This window comes from Aspergillus homomorphus, assembly GCF_003184865.1.
Source record: "Aspergillus homomorphus CBS 101889 unplaced genomic scaffold BO97scaffold_4, whole genome shotgun sequence".
In the NCBI taxonomy this organism is placed as follows: Eukaryota; Fungi; Ascomycota; class Eurotiomycetes; order Eurotiales; family Aspergillaceae; genus Aspergillus; species Aspergillus homomorphus.
The window spans coordinates 1252682-1274197 of NW_020291890.1; the positions used below are offsets into that span (position 1 = coordinate 1252682).

General features: G+C 52.6%; 8 protein-coding genes across 8 annotated transcripts; 2 read left to right on the forward strand and 6 right to left on the reverse strand.

Moving 5' to 3' along the window:
- Positions 1 to 385: 385 nt before the first annotated feature.
- BO97DRAFT_384223 (uncharacterized protein) lies at positions 386 to 3976 on the reverse strand. The gene is made up of 2 exons (XM_025693412.1): positions 3492 to 3976; positions 386 to 3424 (listed from the first exon to the last, which is right to left on the reverse strand). Exons 1-2 carry the CDS (start codon positions 3708 to 3710, stop codon positions 569 to 571), a joined length of 3075 nt encoding a protein of 1024 aa, XP_025555314.1. The 5' UTR covers positions 3711 to 3976; the 3' UTR covers positions 386 to 568.
- BO97DRAFT_403299 (aromatic alcohol reductase) lies at positions 3955 to 5560 on the reverse strand. The gene is made up of 2 exons (XM_025694705.1): positions 5066 to 5560; positions 3955 to 5011 (listed from the first exon to the last, which is right to left on the reverse strand). Exons 1-2 carry the CDS (start codon positions 5093 to 5095, stop codon positions 4154 to 4156), a joined length of 888 nt encoding a protein of 295 aa, XP_025555315.1. The 5' UTR covers positions 5096 to 5560; the 3' UTR covers positions 3955 to 4153.
- Positions 5561 to 6223: 663 nt separating this feature from the next.
- BO97DRAFT_184405 (CVNH domain-containing protein) lies at positions 6224 to 7209 on the forward strand. The gene is made up of 3 exons (XM_025690414.1): positions 6224 to 6660; positions 6731 to 6912; positions 6986 to 7209. The coding sequence occupies exons 1-3, from the start codon at positions 6519 to 6521 to the stop codon at positions 6992 to 6994; spliced, it is 333 nt and encodes a 110-aa protein (XP_025555316.1). The 5' UTR covers positions 6224 to 6518; the 3' UTR covers positions 6995 to 7209.
- Positions 7210 to 7691: 482 nt separating this feature from the next.
- Positions 7692 to 9063, reverse strand: BO97DRAFT_184418 (aromatic alcohol reductase). Its single transcript, XM_025690415.1, has 2 exons — positions 8722 to 9063; positions 7692 to 8665 (listed from the first exon to the last, which is right to left on the reverse strand). The coding sequence occupies exons 1-2, from the start codon at positions 8788 to 8790 to the stop codon at positions 7721 to 7723; spliced, it is 1014 nt and encodes a 337-aa protein (XP_025555317.1). The 5' UTR covers positions 8791 to 9063; the 3' UTR covers positions 7692 to 7720.
- Positions 9064 to 9336: 273 nt separating this feature from the next.
- BO97DRAFT_337022 (C6 zinc finger domain protein) lies at positions 9337 to 11100 on the reverse strand (the record flags this gene model as incomplete). The annotated part of the gene is made up of 1 exon (XM_025691474.1): positions 9337 to 11100. One exon carries the CDS (start codon positions 11098 to 11100, stop codon positions 9337 to 9339), a length of 1764 nt encoding a protein of 587 aa, XP_025555318.1.
- Positions 11101 to 14731: 3631 nt separating this feature from the next.
- On the reverse strand, positions 14732 to 15439 carry BO97DRAFT_421390 (uncharacterized protein; the record flags this gene model as incomplete). Its single annotated transcript, XM_025696713.1, has 3 exons — positions 14732 to 14938; positions 14991 to 15337; positions 15409 to 15439. The coding sequence occupies 3 exons, from the start codon at positions 15437 to 15439 to the stop codon at positions 14732 to 14734; spliced, it is 585 nt and encodes a 194-aa protein (XP_025555319.1).
- A 798-nt stretch (positions 15440 to 16237) lies between these two features.
- On the forward strand, positions 16238 to 17841 carry BO97DRAFT_421391 (putative sporulation-specific N-formyltyrosine oxidase Dit2; the record flags this gene model as incomplete). Its single annotated transcript, XM_025696714.1, has 2 exons — positions 16238 to 17689; positions 17755 to 17841. 2 exons carry the CDS (start codon positions 16238 to 16240, stop codon positions 17839 to 17841), a joined length of 1539 nt encoding a protein of 512 aa, XP_025555320.1.
- Positions 17842 to 17930: 89 nt separating this feature from the next.
- On the reverse strand, positions 17931 to 21391 carry BO97DRAFT_384235 (acetyl-CoA synthetase-like protein). Its single transcript, XM_025693413.1, has 3 exons — positions 20369 to 21391; positions 20232 to 20307; positions 17931 to 20179 (listed from the first exon to the last, which is right to left on the reverse strand). The coding sequence occupies exons 1-3, from the start codon at positions 21339 to 21341 to the stop codon at positions 18037 to 18039; spliced, it is 3192 nt and encodes a 1063-aa protein (XP_025555321.1). The 5' UTR covers positions 21342 to 21391; the 3' UTR covers positions 17931 to 18036.
- Positions 21392 to 21516: the final 125 nt, after the last annotated feature.

The window sequence follows — 21516 nt, forward strand, 5'->3', positions numbered from 1 at the left end:
TGGAGTACGGTGGGAATAAACTTGGTTGAGTGAACATCAGATACTCGGTTGTGTTGTGTAGCGCATAACAGAGGTACTGGACCATGGTCCTGCGAGGTACACCTGTGTTTTGCTGAATGCGGATTCCACGGGTTGTTGATTTTGCCCAAGGGTGGTAAGGAACCAGGTCAGACTCGATGATGACAGCCCTGGTGCATGACACCAGGATGACGTTTCTTAGCTTTTGTGTCGTCTGTGCCAAATTTGGGAAATCTGGTTTAGATTAATCGGGAGAAAAAGCGAATATCAATCTTGTTATTATTATTGATCCGTAAGTACCGAGGAACAAAGCGGAGCGAGAGTAGCTTGGTAGCAAATTCACATATATCGAAAAAATACGATTATCGTCACCAAAAGTAAAATCCTATTTCCAGTCTGCCACTGATATGGTACGAATTCCGTCACAAAAAGCTAATCAAAAGTTCAAATCAGGCTTTTGCAATAATATACAAAAAAAAAGGAGGTAGACAACATTCCAGTGGATTGACACTTAGATCAACTATCCAAAAGAAGTTCCCAAATAATCCCCCTACTCTCCACCGTAAAGTACTTGAACGGACGAGCTGGGTGTGGCATGGCCATTGCCCGTACGGATGAGAACTTTCACCTGCAGCGCGCGGGCTTCCCGGATACAGCAGGAGAGACACGTCCGACCGGCGCGACCAATTATAGCATGATAGCCCACGGATGCGCACCAGGCTCGGGCAAATGCCTCTTTCTCACTGGAGCCGCGCGCATCCAGAATCAGAGTTTCCTCGAGGTCGAAAGCCGACCGAATCTGGTCCGATGCTGAGAATTCCTCGGCGAGGGATGGTAGGTGAACCCAGCGATACGCGTAGCGGCAATGCAGTGGATGGCCTGGCAGTCGGTGGTGGCGGTGTCTATCAGAAGATGAGCTGGATGAAGATGGGGATCTCGCGTGGCCACTGGGACTCTTGGCGTGGGGATGGGCTATCATGCCTCCAGGTGGGCGACACTCGTGCGACGAGATGAATTGCACATTGTAAGTCAGAGGGAACGAGACCTTGGCAGGGGTGGCCGTATCAGAAGGTAAAGTGAAGTGCATGGTCACCTGGTCGACAACCACGATCTGATGGTCTGCTGACGGCGGTTGCTGAGCTTTCACCCGAAATACCATGTCGTCGAAGGTTAGTTTCAATTGGGAAGCGCTCTCGCTTTGCTCGTCGAGCGGCATGGTAAAGGCCCCGCTGGTCAAATCCCCGGGCCCTAAGGGTGTGGATTCGAGCGAAAGCTTGGATCCGTGCTTGATCCTCGGTTTCCCCGGTCTGTTCTGCGCTTCTTTGACCTCAACCTCAAACCAGGTATCATGTAAAGGCTGTGAGGTTTTGGAGTCTTTGGGTAAGATCGGGCTGGCTTGCCATGCCAAGCACACCTTGCTGCCTGCCAAACAAGCCAATACTCGGCTAACGATACATTCTTTGCTCCACCAGCTTCTTCCAGCATAAGCGAAACCACCGTATAAGTTGACAACTGGGCCAAGTTTGGCCATAGCATCGGAGTCATTTTCCAAGATTGTAGCCATGAGTAAGTGGCTGATAGACGGTCCAGGGATCACAAAGCCCGACAACCAGCTTCTGGTGGCCCAGCCGCCAATGTGGATTCGATTGCTGTCGTCACGACTGCGGTGCAGAAGTAATAGACGGCGGGAATGGTTTCTGCTATACATGGCCTTCTTGAGATCTGGTATCTTGTATCCGGTCGGGAGAGTGTTAGGTTCTGGACGGGTAAAGACATCCCTGACGACTTGTTCATTATGTCCCCCTTCCAACTTTGCGCGCAGTGCATCCTTGAATTCGTCCAAGCGCGGCCAATCTAGATTGTCTGCAAAGACAAAAAGACCTTTCAGCTGTTGCATCACATGAGTCGGGAAAAGGTGGCATCTCCAGGCTGGTTCATTATGAATGTTGCCAGGTGTTGAAGACGTATGATGAGAGATGCTCGAAAATAAAGACCGGTGATGATGTTTCTCAGATGTCTGGCCAGTCCGGCCGTGAGTATCTGGGCCAGGGCTGCCATCCTCGAGACGATACTCAAGATCAAAACTGTCCATGAATCGCCGCACCACGACCAAGTCCCAATTTAACTTGCCGTTTCGCAACCTATCAAACTCGTAGACATCACGCAACGAAATGCTAATATCCCTCGATTCCTGAAGCATTCCTACACGTACAGTCGCATCCAATCGCATCAAGAGCTCAGCAGCAAGCAGCATCTGAACCAAAAACCACTTTCGCTCCAACGTCGAATGCACCCAAGGCTTGTCCGACGCTAAAATATCGATCGTGTCACCGTCTATGTGAGGGGGACTCTCCCAGAGAAGCTGGCCGATGTGCAGTCGCCAGTCTATGAGGCTGAAGTCGAACCATGCCCCAGGTGTGGCCAGCACGACGGTCAAAGCTTTGATTTGGACTTTCAAGCTGTGAGAATCACCCATATCAGCGAGCAGAAACCGCACTGGAGGGAAGAGAAACTTGGTAAAGAGTTCGTTATATAGCTCGCGTGTGGATTCAGTGTCGAGAATCGTCTTTGGCCTATCACCATGAAGGATCTCGTGGCGTAAATGCTTCAATGTTTGCAGTCGCTCCACCAGAGTTTGCAGATCGATGTCACGGACACCAATCTTTTTCCACAAGTTAGGACCCTCGCGTAGCAGCTTCTTCCGATCGTGGACGGTGCCATCAGTGCAGAGAGCGTATGGCTGACCGTAACGCTCCAACAGTTCAAATGACTCGGTCGCTGGCAAGCTGGATAGATGCAAATAATCGGGCGAGGGCCTCGGAACACCAGGGCCCATGTATCGGGCAGCGTCGGCAACCGGAAGCTCCAGGAAGTAGCGAAAGCCCACCGTCCCTGGATCCTTTCCATTCATGGCCAACATATTGGGAATCTCCTGAACACCCACATCAAAAGTCGCTCGCTTGGGAGCCTCACTCCGTTTCCAATTATCGAGATGTGCAGGGGCATCACCCTCAATGACCCAACCATCCGGCACTGGGAGGTGTGCATGAAGAGTGCACAGGGTGTAAGAGGCATGAGGAAGGGGTCGTCTATCCCAGAAGCATTGAATGACTGGGTCGTGGTCGTCGAACGGAAATATGACCTGCGGAAACCAGTGATCATTTTTACCCTTTTCGAGCATGAAATACGGCGCCCCCGAGAAGATCAACTCGACATCTTTCATTGTCAGGTGGTGCTTGTGAGGCGATGACGGGCCGTCGCCTAATCTGGGGGAGCGGCGAGGCTTTGAGCCTGGTTTCGAAAGATTCGACGAATTTTCGGCCGCAGAATCGTGTACCTCGCTGTCATGGCGGCCTTGGGAGCTTGAAGGGGCATTTTCCGATGATTGCGATGGCGGACTATTTGTCTAATACATCGTCAGATAGAGGAATCATACAAGTCTCTTCTGTGACGCGACCCAGCTAGAGCCTTACCCGATGTGGGGATCCGGGATTGGGTGGGGAATTCGAGTCGGAAGAGCCGTGGTGTTTGTGAAATAACTCATGGAGTACTCCTTTGGCACGAAGACCATGGCTTTCATCCGAGATATCCGGAGCCGACAATCTTCGGCCAGTGTTGCTCCGTGGGACTGCATCTCCCTCGTTCGGCGAGGCAGTAGCCACAGAGTGCCGTCGTCCAAAGATAAACGACATTCTGGATGTTGGATAGATGTCTGTACTTGGTTCTGTTGGTGTTGTTCAGCAGGTGTGCTGTAACATGTCACTCGGGTTCGCTCATGACGGTCGGGAATGGAGAACGCGGAATACGGTCGGCGTGGACGGGCAAGCGCGTGGGCGGCGCTCACATGGGGCTTAAATAAGCTATACCAAGCAATCAGACCACCGGTGATCGACAGGAGGAGCCAAAGCTAGCATTCGACCCAGAGACTGACTCATTAAGCGACAGAAGAGTAGGGAAGACACGATGGAGCAGGAGAGAAAGTGAGGAAGAGAGAGAATGGGTCGATGACGTCGTTGGGATCTCTCCCCGCTTCCGGATTGTCTAACCCATTTGGGAACTATTGTGTTATGATCGGACATGACATTCTGTGGTCCGGAGTACTACTATAAATACGTACTGGGAGAAGGCAGCAAAACTACAAGATCTTGGCTACCAACGCCCGCAGCTCCTCCTCCGTCATCTTCTTCAACCCCAGCAACTCATTCGCAAGTTTGTGTTGTTCCTCAAACGAACTACCGTAGCCCTCTCCAAAGAGGGCTCGGCGGATCAAGTTCACCGCCACTATGCCTCGATTCGGCTCAGGCTTGTCCAGTTCTGCCCGACCGATTCGTTCCAGCTCCTCCGTCGAAACCACCTTGGTTTCCAGCTTCTTGCCGGAAAGTTGAATCAGCTGCTTCTGCGTGACATCTGCTTCGCTCACGTATAGCGCCGCATTTTTGGTTGCATCCAGATTCTTCACAATACCGACCACCGCCTTGCCGATCCCCTGCAAGGTCGTGCTGCTGACCTTCCTGTCGCCACCATCGTAGAGCTCCGCTACCGGGCCGGCGAGATTCACCAAAAAGCCGGTCCGAAGTCCGAAGTCCAGGAACGGTCCCGTGAACAGCAGACTGTAACTGAGAGGTGAGTCCTTTGACACCTGTTGGAGGTATTTGCGGGGAGCAACTTTGTTGGCGAAGACCGGCAATGCTTCTGAGAGTGGGTTCAGGGAATCTGTTCCGAACTCAGAGGGGATGAAGCGGGTAACGCCTGCTGCCTTGGCTGCATCGATGAAGCGGATAGTGGACTCGCTGGGGACAACAGCCCTGGCATCCACCACGACGTCTTGCCCTTCAAGTGCAGTTTGTAGAGACTCAAGCGAGTCGTAGTCGACTGGTATCACTTTCGCTCGGGTGTCAAAGCTCTTGTCACTGCTCTGACGGGTGAGGACGGTAACTTCGAATCCTGCATCGAGAAGCTCCTTCAGGATGCTGGGGCCCAGGTTTCCGCTTGCCTGCAATGCTGTCGTTTAGTTTGCCGTATTTTCTGGAGGGTCTGGTATACATACACCGGCAATGGCCACTTTAGGAGACGGCATTGTGTAAGGCTAGGTTCAAGTTGAGCTTTGTGTAGATGGACCTGTCAGCACTTATGGTGTGTGAGCATATGAAAGCAATAAAGCAGGCCTCGAGGGGATGTGGTGGTCTGAAATAGGTGCATTGTGCCCTGTCACGACAGATGGCGTTACCCCGCATCTGATGGCGCGATAATCTTTCAACTGCTGGCTTGGTAAGCAGTATTTAAAGACCTCAACTCGTCACTACTAGTGATGACCTTATATAGCGCAAGGCTTCAAGGGATTGAGCAACGCTTGAAATACTGGCGGAATCTTTCCGTGGTTTACCAATCTGCGTCAATGCCGTTGCGTCAACACATGACCCGGGAGTTTTGCGGCCTATATTGAAAACGCTACATTCTAGGCCGGTATTGAAAAGTTAGATAGAATATGATGGATTGGAGGTCTAGTGCAAGGACTGAGCAAATTGGGTGCCTAATTTAGATGCACACCAGGGCAATTACTACAAGCGTCACTCAAGGATAGATACTTGACTCCGAAACAACAACAAATAGCTTAATTCAAGTGAGTCGATCGTGAATTCATGAGGATTCTGTACTACCGTGTGACCCAGCTGGCTTAATCATAAACAATGCACGTAGCTGAGATACAGAGCTTGGTTGAGCTGTGATGGCAGTTGTGCATACCTCCACCCTATGCTTCGATCGACAAGTCGTGCCACCACATCAGGCAACCATTGTGGCTGATGTGGCTGTTGCAGCCGCTGTCCTCGCATGCTAAATTTAGATGTGGCGCAGTTGCCAGTTCATTCCGCCAAGCGCTTGAGATGGAGACAGGGTTCTAACCTGAAACCTTTCCCCTAAGAATGATCATTGTCTAAGAAAGTCACTAGTCAATAGTCCTGCAGTGGCGCCAATTATACCGAAAGAAGATTACAAAATCTCCACTCTGTCCCCGCCGTCCTCATCCTTGCGCTGATCAACAAGAGCCCTTCTAGAAAGTGATCTCACTAGAGTTGATCACCAGCCGGTAAAATACCTGCCGCTAGCTCGCAACAGTTACATGAGTGGTGGCGACTACCGTGATCAACCCTCTTCATCATGCATCAAGATCAAAACGTAATACTGCAGTTTCTTATCGTGCATCTGTGAGGACAAGCGATTCGAAGCGAGGCGATAGACAGTGACATGCCCCACTTGAGCAGTACAGCCACTATGAGGCAACTATGCCACTTCGCGTCTTGGCCAGCGTCCATCCCGAGGCTTGGTGGGTAGGGCAGCAATGCGGGCGGTGATAAAGGAGGAAGCTGGAGCCACGGACCTAATATATATAAACAATAACCCCACATCCTCCCCTCCCTTCTTCCTCCTCTCCCTTCTCTAACCACTCTTCAGTCAATCTCACACACAAACTCTCTCTTTCCCTTCCTAAACAACCATCCACCATGTCTTTCCACCAGTCCTGCCACGACATCCACATCGTCCACGAGATGGGCAGTACCATGCTCTGCTGCGTCGCCCGCGATAACAGCGGCGTCGGCCACCCCCGCAAGATCCGTCTCGACCAGCACATCGGCAACACTGACGGTAGGGCCGTCCACACCCCTGTCTGTTAACTGTCTCTGGAACATCAACTAATGGAAAACCATCATATCAGGCTGGTTCATCTGGGGCGGCGAGAACTTCACCCGCTCTGCAAGCGACGTCCGTCTCGAAGACTCCGACCGCGGCCCCAAGCTCACGGCTGAGCTGCTCACCCGCGACGGTGGCTCCAAGGGTCGCCAGGGTATCTTCCTGGCCGACAAGATCGCCAACGAGGATGGACACTTGAGATTCTTGGTGAGTCGCAGCCGTCCACACCCCGCTAGGAGTTTCCATGTGCAGGACAAATGCTAATCGTTCTGTCTGATAGGGTCCCTGAGTCATTCTTCGAAGCGAACAATTATTAGCATAGGGATACGGTGTTTATTTGTATTGAAATCAGTCAGACTTGAGCGCATAGCTGTCCAAACAATGTACCAACTTTTCGAAATTGATCTTTCGTGCCCCACACGGGTAGAACTTGGCTTCTGTTTCTTTTCGAATAATGGATGACATGCTTTTCCCATCTGCCGGGGGACTCCATATGCCCCGACCCATTGAGAAATGATGGTGTTGCGACTGTCAAAATAGTGGCACACTGCCTCTCTCAGTGATACCTCTTTCATTGCCAGAACGACAGGACGGCCACTGTTCTGGTGTTCAACGGACGCAATAACAGCAATGCCCACAGCACTCGAGTGACCCCAATCAAATTCAGTGTTTAGTAGATGCTCATACTGGCATAGTGCGCGAATGGATACGTCATGTGGTCAGTGAGCTGCACCCCAACCGGGCCAAATGTATTGCTCCCGGTGATCGCCACTCATGGGTTTGATACAGGTACCCTTTCCCTTGATCAGCGATATCTCTGTGATGAGCGTTGGAAAGTCTGGAAAGCACGTATCGCAGGGCTGGGGAGGCTTGCATCTGTTGAGAATGAAAAGACGGAGGTGGAAGGTTGACTGGACTTCGAATTCGATTCACCCATTGTATTTCTGTATACAATGATACTGGAATATCATACACACATCTACCCGTTCAAACTCCGTACACGATATGCAGTTCTCTAAGCCGCCATACGCTCCGTCCTCAGCTGCAGCTCCTTGTCCAGCTCGATTCCAGCCTTGGTAGCCTCATCCAGACTTTCAACCGGCAATTCCAGCAGCTCGTTCTGCACCTTGGTCGAGAGATCACGGGTCTCATCCGGATAAAACACCCTCGAATACAGCAACTTGCTAAAACCCGCCATGTTGCCACTTTTCACCTGCGCTAGGCCCTCCTCGTATCGCGTCTTCGTATCCTGGCGGGTAATCGTCCAGTCCGCGTCAGTGGTACCAGTGACCCGCTTGACGCTGGCAAGCATATCGGCCTGGCTGACCACGAAACTCTTGACGTATACGCTCCGGTTGAAGAACGTCGACAGCGTAAGGCTCGTATCGTCCGCGTCTTGAGGAAGCACGGGGAGGCTCAACACCTTGGCCACGGCGCGCCCAACCTGCGCTAACGTCGAGGTGGAGATCTTGCTATTGCCGTCGTCATAGAGCGTGAGGGAGCGCTTGACCAAATCGAACCCGAAGCGCGAGTCCCCGCCTGCCAGGCTGTAGTCGTACCAGAACCCGCAGCACACCGTGATCCACTGCATGCCGAGCCGCTCGATCTCCTCCCGGTTAGCCCTGCCCATGGGCCCAAGCAGCGTGTCTTCGCCGAGTTTGATGTTGTCGATATCGCCGCCATACCAATTCGGCATGACATAGGGGATCCCGGCCTTGGCGGCCGCTTGAACGAGCTTGCTGTGGGTGTCGCGGGGCGCGGTAGGCGCCATGGTTATGATCAGAAATTGTTGGCCCTGGAGCGCGGCGACAAGGGTGGCTTCGTCGTTGTAGTCGACTGGGGCCACGAGGACGCCCTCGGGGAGTTTGTTACTGCTATCTTTGCGGGAGAGGGCCGTGACGGTGTGTTTCCCTGCCTTTAGAAGGGCGCTGACAATATGTGTGCCAATGGTGCCTCCGGCCTAACGATGCTTGTGAGTCTTGCTGTATGGGTAGTTTCTTTGAAGGGTGCGCTTACGCCGACAATGGCCACTCTTTCGATGGTGTTTTGGAAGCCGACGGGCTGATCATTGGCGTACTTGGGCATTGTTGTAGGTTGGTTGATTGTTGAGGATTAATCAAACACTGCTATTGTGATAGCGTTTCAGGTCGTGAGGAAGTGGTATTTGTCTGGCGCTTCCTCTCTGGGTCAGAAGGTGCTCAGCTATTTATGCACCTCAGATGCAGCCTCGTGTGTTGTTGTTCTATGAAGCTGTTAAATCCGCCCTTCTCCGCCGCAGCAGCCGCACATGCATGGGGGCCGTTAACTCCTCCCCAACAAGCTAGTGCGGTGTTAGAGGATTAAACTCCGCAATCGCCGCACGTAAAGCCGGACAAGCCACATGGCTTTGATGGTTCACCTTCAGACAAAACACTGATAGAGTGCCTTTGATTAAAAGTGCAGGTAAAAGGTGAGATACACTAAGCTTGCCTTTGTAAGGTTGTTACGTTGTACGCCGTACCGTCATCGGTACAAAGCTCCGTTAATCTCATTGAGCGATCTCAGCATACCACACTCGACTTTTGACACTCAACATATCAAACCACTGTTGATCGGAGTGAACTGGTATCAATAGTTACGATACGGTTATAACTATACTGGCGGCAATTCTTGCCCAAGCATGCAGAAATACGGCTCGATGAAGAATTGATCCCAGTCCACGGCCCAATCCATGTCTGGCACGGCGGTGTTGGCCTCAGAAGCGGGAGGTGGCTGGGAGAACTCGAAGTCCGCTTCAACAGCTTCCAATTGTGCAAGCTCCTTTCGCTTCTTCGCCATACTAAGGCTGAGTAGGTGCCGCGCTATCGACAACGCCTCCCGTGTCAGCCCTGTATCGGCAGCCTTTACCAGCTTTTCTAAGCCCTTGAACGCGGCGCCGATATGAGCGGTGGCTGCGGGAGTGTCAATGGCCAAGAGGATGCAGGTATACTGGAAGACGCTGCCGATGACGTTCCAGAACAGACGGCCCTGGCTCGCTTGCTGCAGGGCCGCCTCCACTGCGGCATTGCCGCTGTCAATAAGCAGCTGAATGCAATCGTCTGGCATGCGGACCTTGAGCTGGTAAAGGCGTCGATAGAAGCAAAACGCAATTTCTGCCTTGGTAACTACTAGAAACGGATGGGTGAATTTGAGCTTATCCAGGGCTTTGAGACGCTCAAATAGCTCCTGAATCGGAGTTAAAGGAGGCTGCGAGTCGAGCTGGAACGGAGAATTGGGTGATGGAATGGTGTGGATTAGTTGCACGAATTGATCGGCTACGGAGCCGGGTGTCGAGGTGATTGCCTGGCAAGTAACGACCCGCAATGCTCCAGGCGATCGATCGTATTCATAAGACAACATGGTATGCCCGGCCCACGAGAGCCAGAAGATTCTCCGCAGGCGGTCCGCATCGTGTCCAAGAACCGCAGCGCTGGCGAGAGACGCAATTTTCTTGATGTTCGCTTCCTCGTGTAGTCCAAGCGCTTCGCAGAGGTGCATTTGCGTGCACGAAGCAATCCAGGCATTGCTGGGCCGGGTCGTGGCCCTGAGGTAAAGAACTCGCAGGCCCCATGCGACGATGTGGTCAATGCCATGCAATCGCATGGAGGCCGGGTCATCGAGAATGGCTTTGGCGTACTGCACCAGGTCAGACTCCCGCGGATGTCCACTGGGAGATAGAAATGATCCCAGTGCAGCGACGCCAGCGGCCACGGCGGCAAAGGCGACTGAGTTGCTGACCGAACCACGGTAATAGTTCCGACATCGTTGGGGGTACGTCTCGGGGTCCAATACGTCGACGATGGGGCCCAAGACCAAGAAGTACGCACCCGAAAAGAAGCCAAGGTCTTCCTCTGAGATGAGGTTCCCCAGAAAGCAGTGAGCATTGGATGCCTCCTCGGGGCGAACGCCGAAGTTGTAAGCGAACGACCGCGTCTTGGGAGGGCTGTCGGCACCGAGAGCCACTCCCAAGATGTGCGGGAATGCCATGGCCGCTGATCCTCCAGAGTATCGGAACTTCTGCTCGTCGAAGATGCCCGGAGATGTGTCCGCCAGAACAGAGGGACTCTTCGTCGACGAACCGGCGCCTTCGCGACGGTCTCGCTGTATTTGAGACTGGTTGCTCGGGCTGCGGTCCGTCGCGGCCCGCCGTGTCATACGACTTGCACCGTCGACGTCGTGGCTGGTACGCTTGACTGAAGGCGCATTTGGTAGCTCGCCGTCTAAAGTACCAATAATGTTGTCGTTGGTGTACCTGCAGTTATATCCGTAGGTGGCGCACATGCCGCAAGGATACACGGTGTCGCATTTCCGCTTGCGCTGATGGCACGGGATACATGCCTTCCTCACACGCTTGCGCTTGAAAGGGGTCGTCGACATGACTGGCAACAAGTCATAGCCCAGACTCACCGGACCAACCTATACCCATCGATTTGTTTTGTGTATCTAGTCCGAGGCCTCTTTGTAAGATGACACGTCGGGATCTCTTGGGTCGCATGACTCCCCTCGGTTCCTGCTTAGTCAATTTTCATCCGGAAACGCCACATGTGGCTGTACGGCCCGGCCCGCCTAGACAGACGTGGAATTACCACTGCATCTGTCCTTCTTTTGTCGTAGTTCGTCGATCGTGAGAGATAGCTGTAGTATGATTTCGCTGCCTCTATTTGGAAAGGCCGGGCTCTGGAATAGAGGCAAGCAAAAGGAAACAGTCGACAAGCCCGGTGTTCGGCGTGAATAGTGATGGGGTTGCGTCTCCTACATACATTGCTAAGAACCTAAAACGGCGTTGAGAGATGGTACTTGATAATAAGAATGGACTGAGAATAGATGGGTAACAGAGCACCAGCCTTAACCGGTACCTCCAAGGACTGATGCACCACGTGTAACGTTTGATGAGGTTGTTGGCCAATCTCTTCCAAAGGAGTAAAATTCGAAATAGTCTCCGCTGGACAGGGTGCGTCAATGTTTGTTGCAAGCGCTGCCAGTGTCCCGTCTCAATCTCTGGGTCGAGTCTATTGTAATGCTGAAAAGTTAGTTGAGATTTCTGAGAGTCCCCTAGCGCAGCTACCCCGATGACTATGGCCTTCCTGAGGACAACCTGTCCCTGGTTCCGGCCTCACTACACCAAGCACGATGGGTTCCATCATATCCATCGCCCTAATTTCTTGAGTAATCCGCATTACTTTCCGCCTCGATTCATGCATCTTCGAACCTGGCCCTAGTATCTGTTTTATTGAAAGCCAGGTGGATTCGCCAGCGCACTACCTTTCTGTGGGACAAAGTACCGGTCGATTAACCATCAAAATGACATGCCCAACCTGCTTCGATGCCGTGCTAAATGATGCTCCACGCCGACTGGAGTATGCCCGGGTGAGGTGAAGTCGACGACGAACGGTTTTGGTAGTGCATGATCGCACAGAAAGCACCACCGACAATGAAAGCAATCAGGCGCTGGTGCTGTGAAATCTCAAGTTGCCTCTCGTATATTAGCAACATATGTCAACCCTGCACTCGAGACCTCTTACCAAATGTTTCTGGCACCTCAATCACCGCAGCGTTGCAGATCCTTGCCACAAATTCGGCAACTCGAAACCTTGCGTTGAGGGCACCGGAACTGATATTGTTAATTCAAATGTAGCGAAGATACCATCGCGCTGTGCGCTCATGCTAAATTTTTGATGAAAACCATGGTCGGTCAAGCGAAAGCGCCCAGCAGCGACTCCATCACCCGCTGCGATTTGAGCCTGGAGAGCATGGAGGGCGCATTCACGTTGGAGAATACGGAGAGAGCGAAGATCATCGGAAGGAGAATTGCGAATATAATCAAGCAAGATGATGGAGGTTGTAATGCATTCGAGGCTGAAGCTGGTGTCGGATACTGGTGACCGACATGGAAAAGAGATTTGACAACGGGAAGGAACAACTCGTATAGCTGCTGATTAGCCCGTCCCTCAGATGGCACTGGTTGTCGGTAGTGTTCTCAAGAAATCTCTTGGAAGGGTTGAAGGAACTCTCGGGTGAGACTTGTGATGTCGCTGAAAGAGGAGGGAGGATATCAGTGGCGGTATGTTACTTCGTAGGTCCAATAGTTGGTCTTGTAGGGAGAACTGCTGGGATGCATGTGGATTGAGGAAATGCTTCGTCAAATGGAACTTGACTGTAACTTTAGCAGGGACATACACCCCATAACACGGTGTTTGACAGATCCTCGCAGTTTCTCCAGCGCGCAATGCGCTTACAACCAACCTCATGACTGACCAATCCCCGAGACCATGGAAGATGCCATTCAAAATGCTCGCAAGAATCCGAGGAATCTCTTGCATTGTTCAACCACGAAGAGGGGTGAAAAGCTAGAAGACAAGCTAAACCTAGGTTTGTAGCCGGGGAAGATCGCTCTGCGAGAGACATATCTAGTTTCAAAAGCCACTGACTACTGAATGCATCCGGCGTATGAGTCGGATGCCCATACGCCGGATGCATTATCGCTTTCTAGTCCCCTGAAGGCCAAGCTTTCAACTCTGTCAGAGCACGCTTTGCTGTTTTGCCTATTTTACTGACTTTAGGTTGTACTCCATTCCATATCGTGGGCTGGGGTTATGTGTGCTTGCGGTTGGGGGATGTAACATATGACGGGAAAGGGGTGAGTCCCTTCTCACCCACTCCCAGAGATAAAGATAAAACTGAATGTTCATCTTCGTCAGCTTGATGCATTTTGATGGCCTCTCTCCTTGAAATATTCTGTTTGTTGGTGAATTCAACGTGCGGGTGAGGATACGTCAGTCTTGCGATGAGATGGATGACTCAAGCTACCTCGTTAATTGCGCATCTGCGGCAAGCACCCCGGGACCAATGCGACAGTGATATGGGAAGTGCGTTAAGTCCTTGTCAATGAAATGAAACATACTTTCGATTAGTAGTCAGATAAATTGAACAGTGCTGCCTGTAACGAACGTGTTGAGAAGGTCAAGAAGCACCTGAAAATCTCGAGTATATTCGAAATGCTGAGTGTTTCAGACTCCTTCGGTCTTGATGCCACGGGGTAGGATGCAAGGTAAGAAACGAGTACATATCATGCGCGAGAGTAACGATACTCTGAAATGCTCCTGTGGACAAAAGCCAAAGCGCTTACTCGGCTCTAGCTAACCATCCGCGAACACTCCGCTCCACCCGAATATCGTCAGAAGCACTGGTCCCACAATGCTCATCATCACTTTCCTCCAAACGTTTGATCGATTCGAACTTAGCACTCTCATCTTCCTGCTGCAACCATTTGTCTTTATAAACGCTTTCAAACGGTATACCTTCACAATTGCGCATTACCCAGCCAAAGGCTTCACAAGATGCCGTCACGAGCGCATCCTGATCCGGCAGCGGCTTGCAGGGAAACCTAACCCCAGTGATGGGTCTGACCTGTTCCGGACAGATCAAAAAACTGTCGGGCTTGAAACCCTCATCGTCTATCTTGGACCCATCTTGCCGAAGCCATGTCCAGTGGGAATACACTAGTGGGTGTGCCGATAATATCCAGGAACGATTGTGGACAGCCAGTCCCGGCTGCAGCACTGGGAACGAGAGGTGGAGCGCCGCTCTTGGCTTGGTCAATTGCGAAGGAGGTTAGGCCACTGAAGGCAGCGCCTAGCCATAGCGCTGCGAGACTTGGGCGGCGTAGAGCACACATGATCGTTAAAACCTCCGTGAAGCTTGGCGAAGAAAGACTGGTAAGGGCGTTGCGAACCTCATTCAGGACAGGATGCAACCAAAGACTAACTAGGTTGCACGGTACGCTGGGTTGCCAGAAGATTCCATATATGCTAGATATCACCACATGGAAGTTGCAGCTCCAGGCCCTGTAATATGGAATCTGTTTCTGCAATTCCTCCGCATTCACATCTTGTACCGACGATACGTGTATGTAGCTCCGTGTGGTTATCGACGGCAATGTAATCGGCACGCCATACATCTTGTCAGTTGGTATCATGCTTGCCACTGCCAGTGCGATAAGAAATTCGCTTTAAATACCATAGAAGGGGCGGAAGTCGACAAGAAAGCCAAGGGCCTGCTGAGAGAACGGTGGGGCAGTTAAAGACAAATACCCTGGCAGCTTAGCCACCTTGATCCCCGAATATCGAGTTTGCTGTCCCCCATCGGCAGTCGTTGACCACGGTGATATAAAATCGATCATCTCCTCTGGGGAGTATGGTTGCTCGCCATTCTTCGCCTGAGATTAAAGTGCAGACCACCATCTCGGCATCTGCACCAACGTCACCTACGTCTATTACATCACCATCGTCGTCTGCTGTTAGCTCCGCCCGTGAATCCGTGTAAACCAGATGAGAATCTTCTTGCATCCTCTCGACCATCTCAGCAGAGAAGACATACAACCACCCGAAAACGAACGCGCTGATCAGATTTTGCCGAATGCTCATATCACTGCGCACATCTCCAGTCAGGGAAAATACATCATTTCCAAAACGCAGAGGTGCCGGCTTTTGCACACCAATTGGCACGGAAGCGGCCCGCGTCTTTTGCTTATCGCAAATAGCGCAGTAATTTGCCTTAGGGACTTTCCAGGTCGCTTCGGCTCTTGAGTATAGCACGCCGTTAGATGAGAAGCGCTCTAATGGTGCTCAGCGATTGTGTATTCGGTTGTCGAAGTTCGCTGGGACGTGATGCAACATATCTCGCAACGCGAGACATTGCGATGGGATTCCTTGGCCATGCTGAGCGATTGCTTGCCGTGCTATTTGATTCCAGTAGAGACGGGATTACTTCGAGAAGTTAGCTAAGACTTCTGGACTCGGCTCTAGACATTCTTCATGGTCCGGTCTTTACAGATGTTAGAGCCGTCGAGATGGAGGTCAAGCAGCATAGCTTAAGACGCTCGCTCAACTGGATGCATCGCTATCTTCCCAAAATATCAACCCGGAGGATAATCCGGCGAAAAGTGACGTCAGTCAAAAGATAATAGGTAGGAAACAACTGCCGTTGGGAAACTGGGAGGTGATACACCGTGGACGGCAGTCATTTATGCAAGGAGACTCTTCGGATGAATCTCGAGCCGGGATGTGAAATGCCAGCAGTGGAGGAAGTGTATCTTTGCCTAAGCGCACAGATGGACAAGAACAGACAAGACCGGGTCTCGCAAAGTCAGTCTAAAAGTCCACACAAATAACTGAGATCCGTGTGTGGTCTGTGGTGGCCCTGTCAGGAAACATTCATCGCAACATGCAAGCAGGAAGTCCCGCGCTTACGCGCCTCACAGGGACAAGATAGCTGCATGACACGTAAGATAAGATCATCCCATCGGGATATGTCGTGCGCACTGCTCATGCCTCTGAGATGAGCGGTGAAAGCTTTTCACAGGGCGCTTGATGATGACATTTCGGACGGAGAGTATATCTAAGGCGCCGACGCGTTCTTGATTCGTGCGGATTCTCTCCCAATAGGGCTGTCCAACTGGTCGTATAAGTGATCCTTTCTCAGGCACAGAGCATCCTCGTCTCAAACACGACACACGATGTTCGCCCTCCTACTCATCTTCTTTATCCTTCTTGGAACCTCCGCCATCTTATACGCATTGACAATCCTCGAAACCCCAGCCCCAGACTACCCCACCATCCCAATCTGGCAAACACTCTACGACCACGCCAGAGGCATAACGCGAGCCGAATCCTACAACACCCGCATCCGGCCCATCATCGAAAGACACGGCGCCGTGAACCTATGGCACGCCGGGCGCTGGGTGGTACTGGCAACTCGTCCAGACCTAGTGGCCCAGATCTTCCGACAAGACGACATCTTCATCAAGGGCGGAAACATCAAGAAGATCCCACATAGCACCTTCGCGCGGATCTTCGGCGTGAATATCATCGACTCGCACGGCGCACTCCACACCTCGTTCACGGAGATCATCAAGCCCGGGATCCAGCGGAGGTTCGATCTGGAACCTGCAAAGGCAAGCTCCGCTCAACTCGCGGAAAGCTTGCTGCGGGAGCAGGCGCAGCACCCAGCAAAAGGAGTCGGGATCGACCATGGTATCATGGAGTGGGCTGTGCGGGTTTTCGCAGACAGTTTCCTGGATTTGGATGCAGAGCGCGTGCAGGTGTATTTCCCGCGCGTCGTGGAGGCGATGGATAGGTTCAAGGATGGGGTTGCGACGAGGCTGCAGACACTGCTTTATAATATTTTTCCGAGTCTTGAGCGGCTCCATTGGCTTCTTCCCTCTGGACACTATGGCGTTCGCATCGCGGACAGATTGGAGGATCTGATCATGGAACTAGCGGAGCTTACAGATGAAGACCACGCGAACGCAACACGGAGCCGGGATAACGAGCAAGTCATTCACAGATTAAGAAAGGCATATCGGGCGGGCTCGATAACCAAGTACCACTACCGGTGCAACCTCAAGCAGCTCTTCATCGCAGGGGTGGAGAACATCGACATCGTGCTCAACTCGGCCCTATGGGAACTAGGCAAGAATGTCGCACTCCAACGCCGGCTGCGGCACGAGGTGCTCACCAAGCTTCCTGGCAACTACACAGAGAGCGACCTCGACGAGCTCCCACTACTCACGGCCACGGTGTACGAGACTCTACGTCTCTATCCCCCGCTGATCAATTTGATCAATCGGTACACCAGCGAGCCCGTCCAATTCGGATCAGATACCACCCACCCCCTTCCGAAAGACACCTGGGTGGGCTGGCACTCGTACGGCACTCACACGGATCCCTGTGTCTGGGGCACCTCTGCGCGTGAATTTGATCCCGATCGCTGGGGTTGGGATACAGTCACAATCCATAACATGTTCCGCGGCATGCAGGTCAAGGGGAAGTTTTTCCCGTTCGCGACGCACGGTCGGCGATGCTTGGCTAGTAAATTTGCGCTTACCCAAATGAAGCTTGCGCTCTGTGAACTGCTTCGTAGGGTGGAGTGGGAACGGGATGAGGACTATAATCTCTCGTTGGTAACGGTAGGTATAGTTTGTTCTCGGTCGAGCTGTTCGGGTCTCAACTGCTAATCATCGGGCTTTTGTAGGGTGTGCTGTTGGGGCCACGGAACTGCAAGTTATTCTTCCGAGAAAGAGTAAAAAAGGAATTAAACGAGCCATCCTTGGATTGCTAGAGCGAAAGTGTTCCGTGAATACCCTACCTCTTTCGGGTGTTCAATATATCATAACTTCAGCTGTCAACGACCAGAGGAATAACGAATATGGTACTTTATCACGAGGTATGAATTAGTTTCAATTGGTGATACGATCATCTTCTGTTCGATCGAAAGATCGTCGTACTATCGCTGGATGTGAGATATCATTGCGCCTCAAAACTCCCACTGCTCACACCAATGTCTCATCAACTCCGGCGAAACAGGCTCCATCCTCCGCATAGTCGGACTGTACATCTCCGTTCGGGTAGTCGTGAACCCAGCTCCCTTCCCGTTGCTCAAAGCCGCTTCCTTATATGTGCTGAGCAACTTCACACCAGGATTCACCTCCACATCCTTGCCTTCAGACTTCTCCAGACTAGCACTTAGAGCATCCACCCACTCGGTGAAAGAGACCACCCTCTGAATCCGCTCCCCGTAGAACTCACGTAAAACTGGCACCAGGCCGCTCCAATCCACGGCCGTCGGATTCAGCGCATGGAAATACCCAGTCGCCTGCTCCCCCTCAGTAATACCCGACACCTCCAACACCACCTGCGCCACATCCTCCACAGGCGCCCAGCCCATCTTCTCTAGCCCCGCGAGCGTATCCGGTAGAAAGCCAAGATAAAGCGAGCTCCGCACCAAACTAGGCAGCCACTCCTGTTTACTCCACATCCCTTTCTCCGCTCGAGGGCCAGCGACCTGTCCGACCCGTACAATGGGGCAAGGCACGCCCGAAACCTCACTCGCGGTATCGAGGATTCGACTGGCCACGAGCTTGGACTGACCGTACCCCATTGCAGCGAGCGACCACTCTGTCAGCGCCTGCTCCGTGACCGGATGGTCGGGGAACGGCCAGTTCTCGACGGCGCTGACGCTCGAGACGAAGGTTATCGGTACGGTTTTCTGCGCGGCGGCACTGAAGTTAATGAGGTGGCGGACGCCGCGAATGTGGGGCTCGAATGAGCCGAGAGAGAGATTGAAGTTGACCGGCCAAGCGTTGTGGATGACCTTATCGGCTTCGGCTAGCAGATGAATGTAAGTTTGTGCTGGGAGACCCAGGCTCGGGTGGCTGAGGTCGGCTTGGAGGAATTTGGCTTTAGAGAAATCGGTGATTAGGCCGCGAGAAAGGTGAGCGGCCTGTTGGCGGGCTAGGGCGTCAGCGGTGCGGTTGAGGCAGATGACGCGGTGGGTGTTGGGGCTGGCGAGGGCTGCGGCAAGCAGATATGAGCCTAGATTGCCGGTCGTGCCGGTAATGATAATGACTTGCGAGGTGCTGGAGGGCTGCAGCTTGTTGGGAATTGGGGCGGGGAGATTCTTTGTGTATTTCTCGAAGAGGGCTTGGCAGAAGGCCGTGCTGTCAGCGGAGTTTGGGAATGGATCAGGTAAGTCGGAGGCGTTGGTCAAGGAGTAGGCGAAGTCTGCTAGCTGGGCAATTGTGGGATGGGTGTAAATCACGCGGGTGTCGATAGTTGTAGCGCTATTTGAAATACCCAATGTCTTCTCCATACTAGCCCGTAGTAGCCGTGCGAGTTGGATCGCTTGGAGGGAGTCCACGCCTGCAGAAAAGAGGTCCTGGTCCACGCAGAGATTTGGCAGCTTAATGACACTTTGTACCAGACTGCGCACCGTGCCAGCAAATGCCTCCTTGGATGTCAGATTGAGATCCATCGCGACGACAGACGCATCACCGCTGGCAGCGAAAATCCGTTGAATGTCATCAGCATAGACCTTCACCACCATCGCACGTTGGATGGTGCCTTTGCCCGCGCGAGGAAAAGGACGATCCGGATCGGAAAGAAATACATAATCCCGAGAGATGCGCCCGTGGGCCACCGTCTCAGTGTTGACTTTTTCCACAATCGGCCACACATCGTCAAGAAACCGCTGTTTTTCTTGTTCGGTCTTCGGGTGCTGAGCGGGCTCAATGATAAGGGCTGCATGGAAGTAGTTGGTGCCGACTACCTGCGCACCGAGAACGCCTGGATGGCCCATGACTGCGCCTTCAATGGTAGTGGGATTGAGCTTCTCGCCGTTGGAGAAGATAAGGATGTCGTCCGCCCGACCCACGTACGTCCAGTGGTTGGGGAGAGTTGGGTGAGGTCGGTAAAGGTCCTTGGTGCTGAACTCATCCAGCTCGGGGAAGGCATAGAAGCAGCCTTGCAGACCCGGATGTTGCTTGTCTTTTCGAACAATGACTTGCTCGTACGTGTTCTCGCCGAACGGGCGCCATTCAATTCCCATCATCTCTGTAGGGATTATGAACCACGGCCACAGTGAGTGATCGGGTTGGTTGTAATATGGGAAATAGATGTACCTGGCGGACATCGGTTAGCGGACAGTTTGAGGCGGAATTGCATAACACTTACTCGGTGCTTCCGATGGCGTTCACCATTTTGACGCCGTGATTTAACAGATGATTCGCCGGAGTCGGAGCTACAGGGCCTATAAATTGACCAGAGTATACATTTAGCAACATGCAATCATACTCCCGGATGTCACTAACCTCCTGCAAATCCTACTGCGTGAAGCTTCTTCAACTCATCAATGGCGACCTGCGAGCGCGACATTTGCTCCAGGATCGCGGGCGGCATGAGAGTCCACCCCGCTCCGGTGTTTTGCAGCCACTCGACGATATTATCGCCGGTAATCGGCAGGGACGGATCCCGGAATGCAATAGGCGCATTATAATAGAATGCCATCAAGGTTGTGGGCATAATTCCCGCCGTGTGGAATAATGGGAAAATGCAGAGATATCGTGTGTTGGGGAACTTGGCCCAAGTAGCGAGCCACGGCAAGTTGCCGTCGTATTCCGGCACATAGCGGTGCAAGTCATTCAAGGCCAGCATGCCCTGGTTGATAACGACCGGCTTAGGGAGTCCGGTGCTGCCGCTTGTGTGTAACACTACAAAAGGATCCCATTCCGCTTCGGCAAAAGTCTTGTTGTAGGCAAACGGCGTTACTTGAGTAGTGACCCACTGCTCCCACGGAGCGATAGCTACGCGCTTCATGCCAGGACGGCCATTGACCCAGGGCTCAACCATCGCGGCGTACTGTGATTCATGATAAAGTAGGTTGCACTCTGTCTTGTCGAACAGGTTTAGTTGAGCTTCGACCGAGTTGCGCGGCGAGATGAAGAGAGCCTTGTAGCCCGCCTTGATCGCCCCGATTGCGAAGATGGGATACCGGGGGTCTTCTAGGCCAATGTAGGCGACAGTGGGAAATGACCCCGGTGTCGGGGTCCCGGCGTCATTAGTGAGCATGTGCGCTACATAGTTGACAGCGTTGGCAACCTGCGCCCAGCTCACAGGCTTCCATCCGGCACCAGGGTTGCCGTTGCACCGAGGCACAGACAGACACTCGACGTCGGGGGTCGCATTGGCCGTCGCATCGATGACATTGGGTATCAGACGCTTTCCGCACTCTCCTCCTAGAAGAGGTGTCGTGGCGGAGTCCACGAAGGTGCCAAAAACGTTCATGGCGTGTGAGTCCTTGGTCAGCTGTCCACAGATAAAAAATTCAATGTGGAATGGCCCTTGGGAATGGCCGAAGCTATATAGCGTCAGAAAGCCATCCTGATCTGCGGCAACTTCGTATTTTGTTGCCCAAAATACTATCCCGCCAAATGACCTACCTGTCTTAGTGCTCAGCTGC

Excerpts from the sequence above, each read along its gene's own strand:
- BO97DRAFT_403299 (XM_025694705.1), bottom strand. The coding sequence starts at position 5,095 with ATGCCGTCTCCTAAAGTGGCCATTGCCGGT. Across the intron at positions 5,012-5,065 it reads CTAAAGTGGCCATTGCCGGT|GCAAGCGGAAACCTGGGCCC; the intron begins GTATGTATACCA and ends ACAGCATTGCAG.
- BO97DRAFT_384235 (XM_025693413.1), bottom strand. The coding sequence starts at position 21,341 with ATGAACGTTTTTGGCACCTTCGTGGACTCCGCCACGACACCTCTTCTA. Across the intron at positions 20,308-20,368 it reads CGCAGTAGGATTTGCAGGAG|GCCCTGTAGCTCCGACTCCG; the intron begins GTTAGTGACATC and ends GTCAATTTATAG. Across the intron at positions 20,180-20,231 it reads AACGCCATCGGAAGCACCGA|GTACATCTATTTCCCATATT; the intron begins GTAAGTGTTATG and ends GATGTCCGCCAG.
- BO97DRAFT_184418 (XM_025690415.1), bottom strand. The coding sequence starts at position 8,790 with ATGCCCAAGTACGCCAATGATCAGCCCGTCGGCTTCCAAAACACCATC. Across the intron at positions 8,666-8,721 it reads AAAGAGTGGCCATTGTCGGC|GCCGGAGGCACCATTGGCAC; the intron begins GTAAGCGCACCC and ends AAGCATCGTTAG.
- BO97DRAFT_384223 (XM_025693412.1), bottom strand. The coding sequence starts at position 3,710 with ATGTCGTTTATCTTTGGACGACGGCACTCTGTGGCTACTGCCTCGCCG. Across the intron at positions 3,425-3,491 it reads ATCCCGGATCCCCACATCGG|ACAAATAGTCCGCCATCGCA; the intron begins GTAAGGCTCTAG and ends ACGATGTATTAG.
- BO97DRAFT_184405 (XM_025690414.1), top strand. The coding sequence starts at position 6,519 with ATGTCTTTCCACCAGTCCTGCCACGACATCCACATCGTCCACGAGATG. Across the intron at positions 6,661-6,730 it reads GCACATCGGCAACACTGACG|GCTGGTTCATCTGGGGCGGC; the intron begins GTAGGGCCGTCC and ends CCATCATATCAG.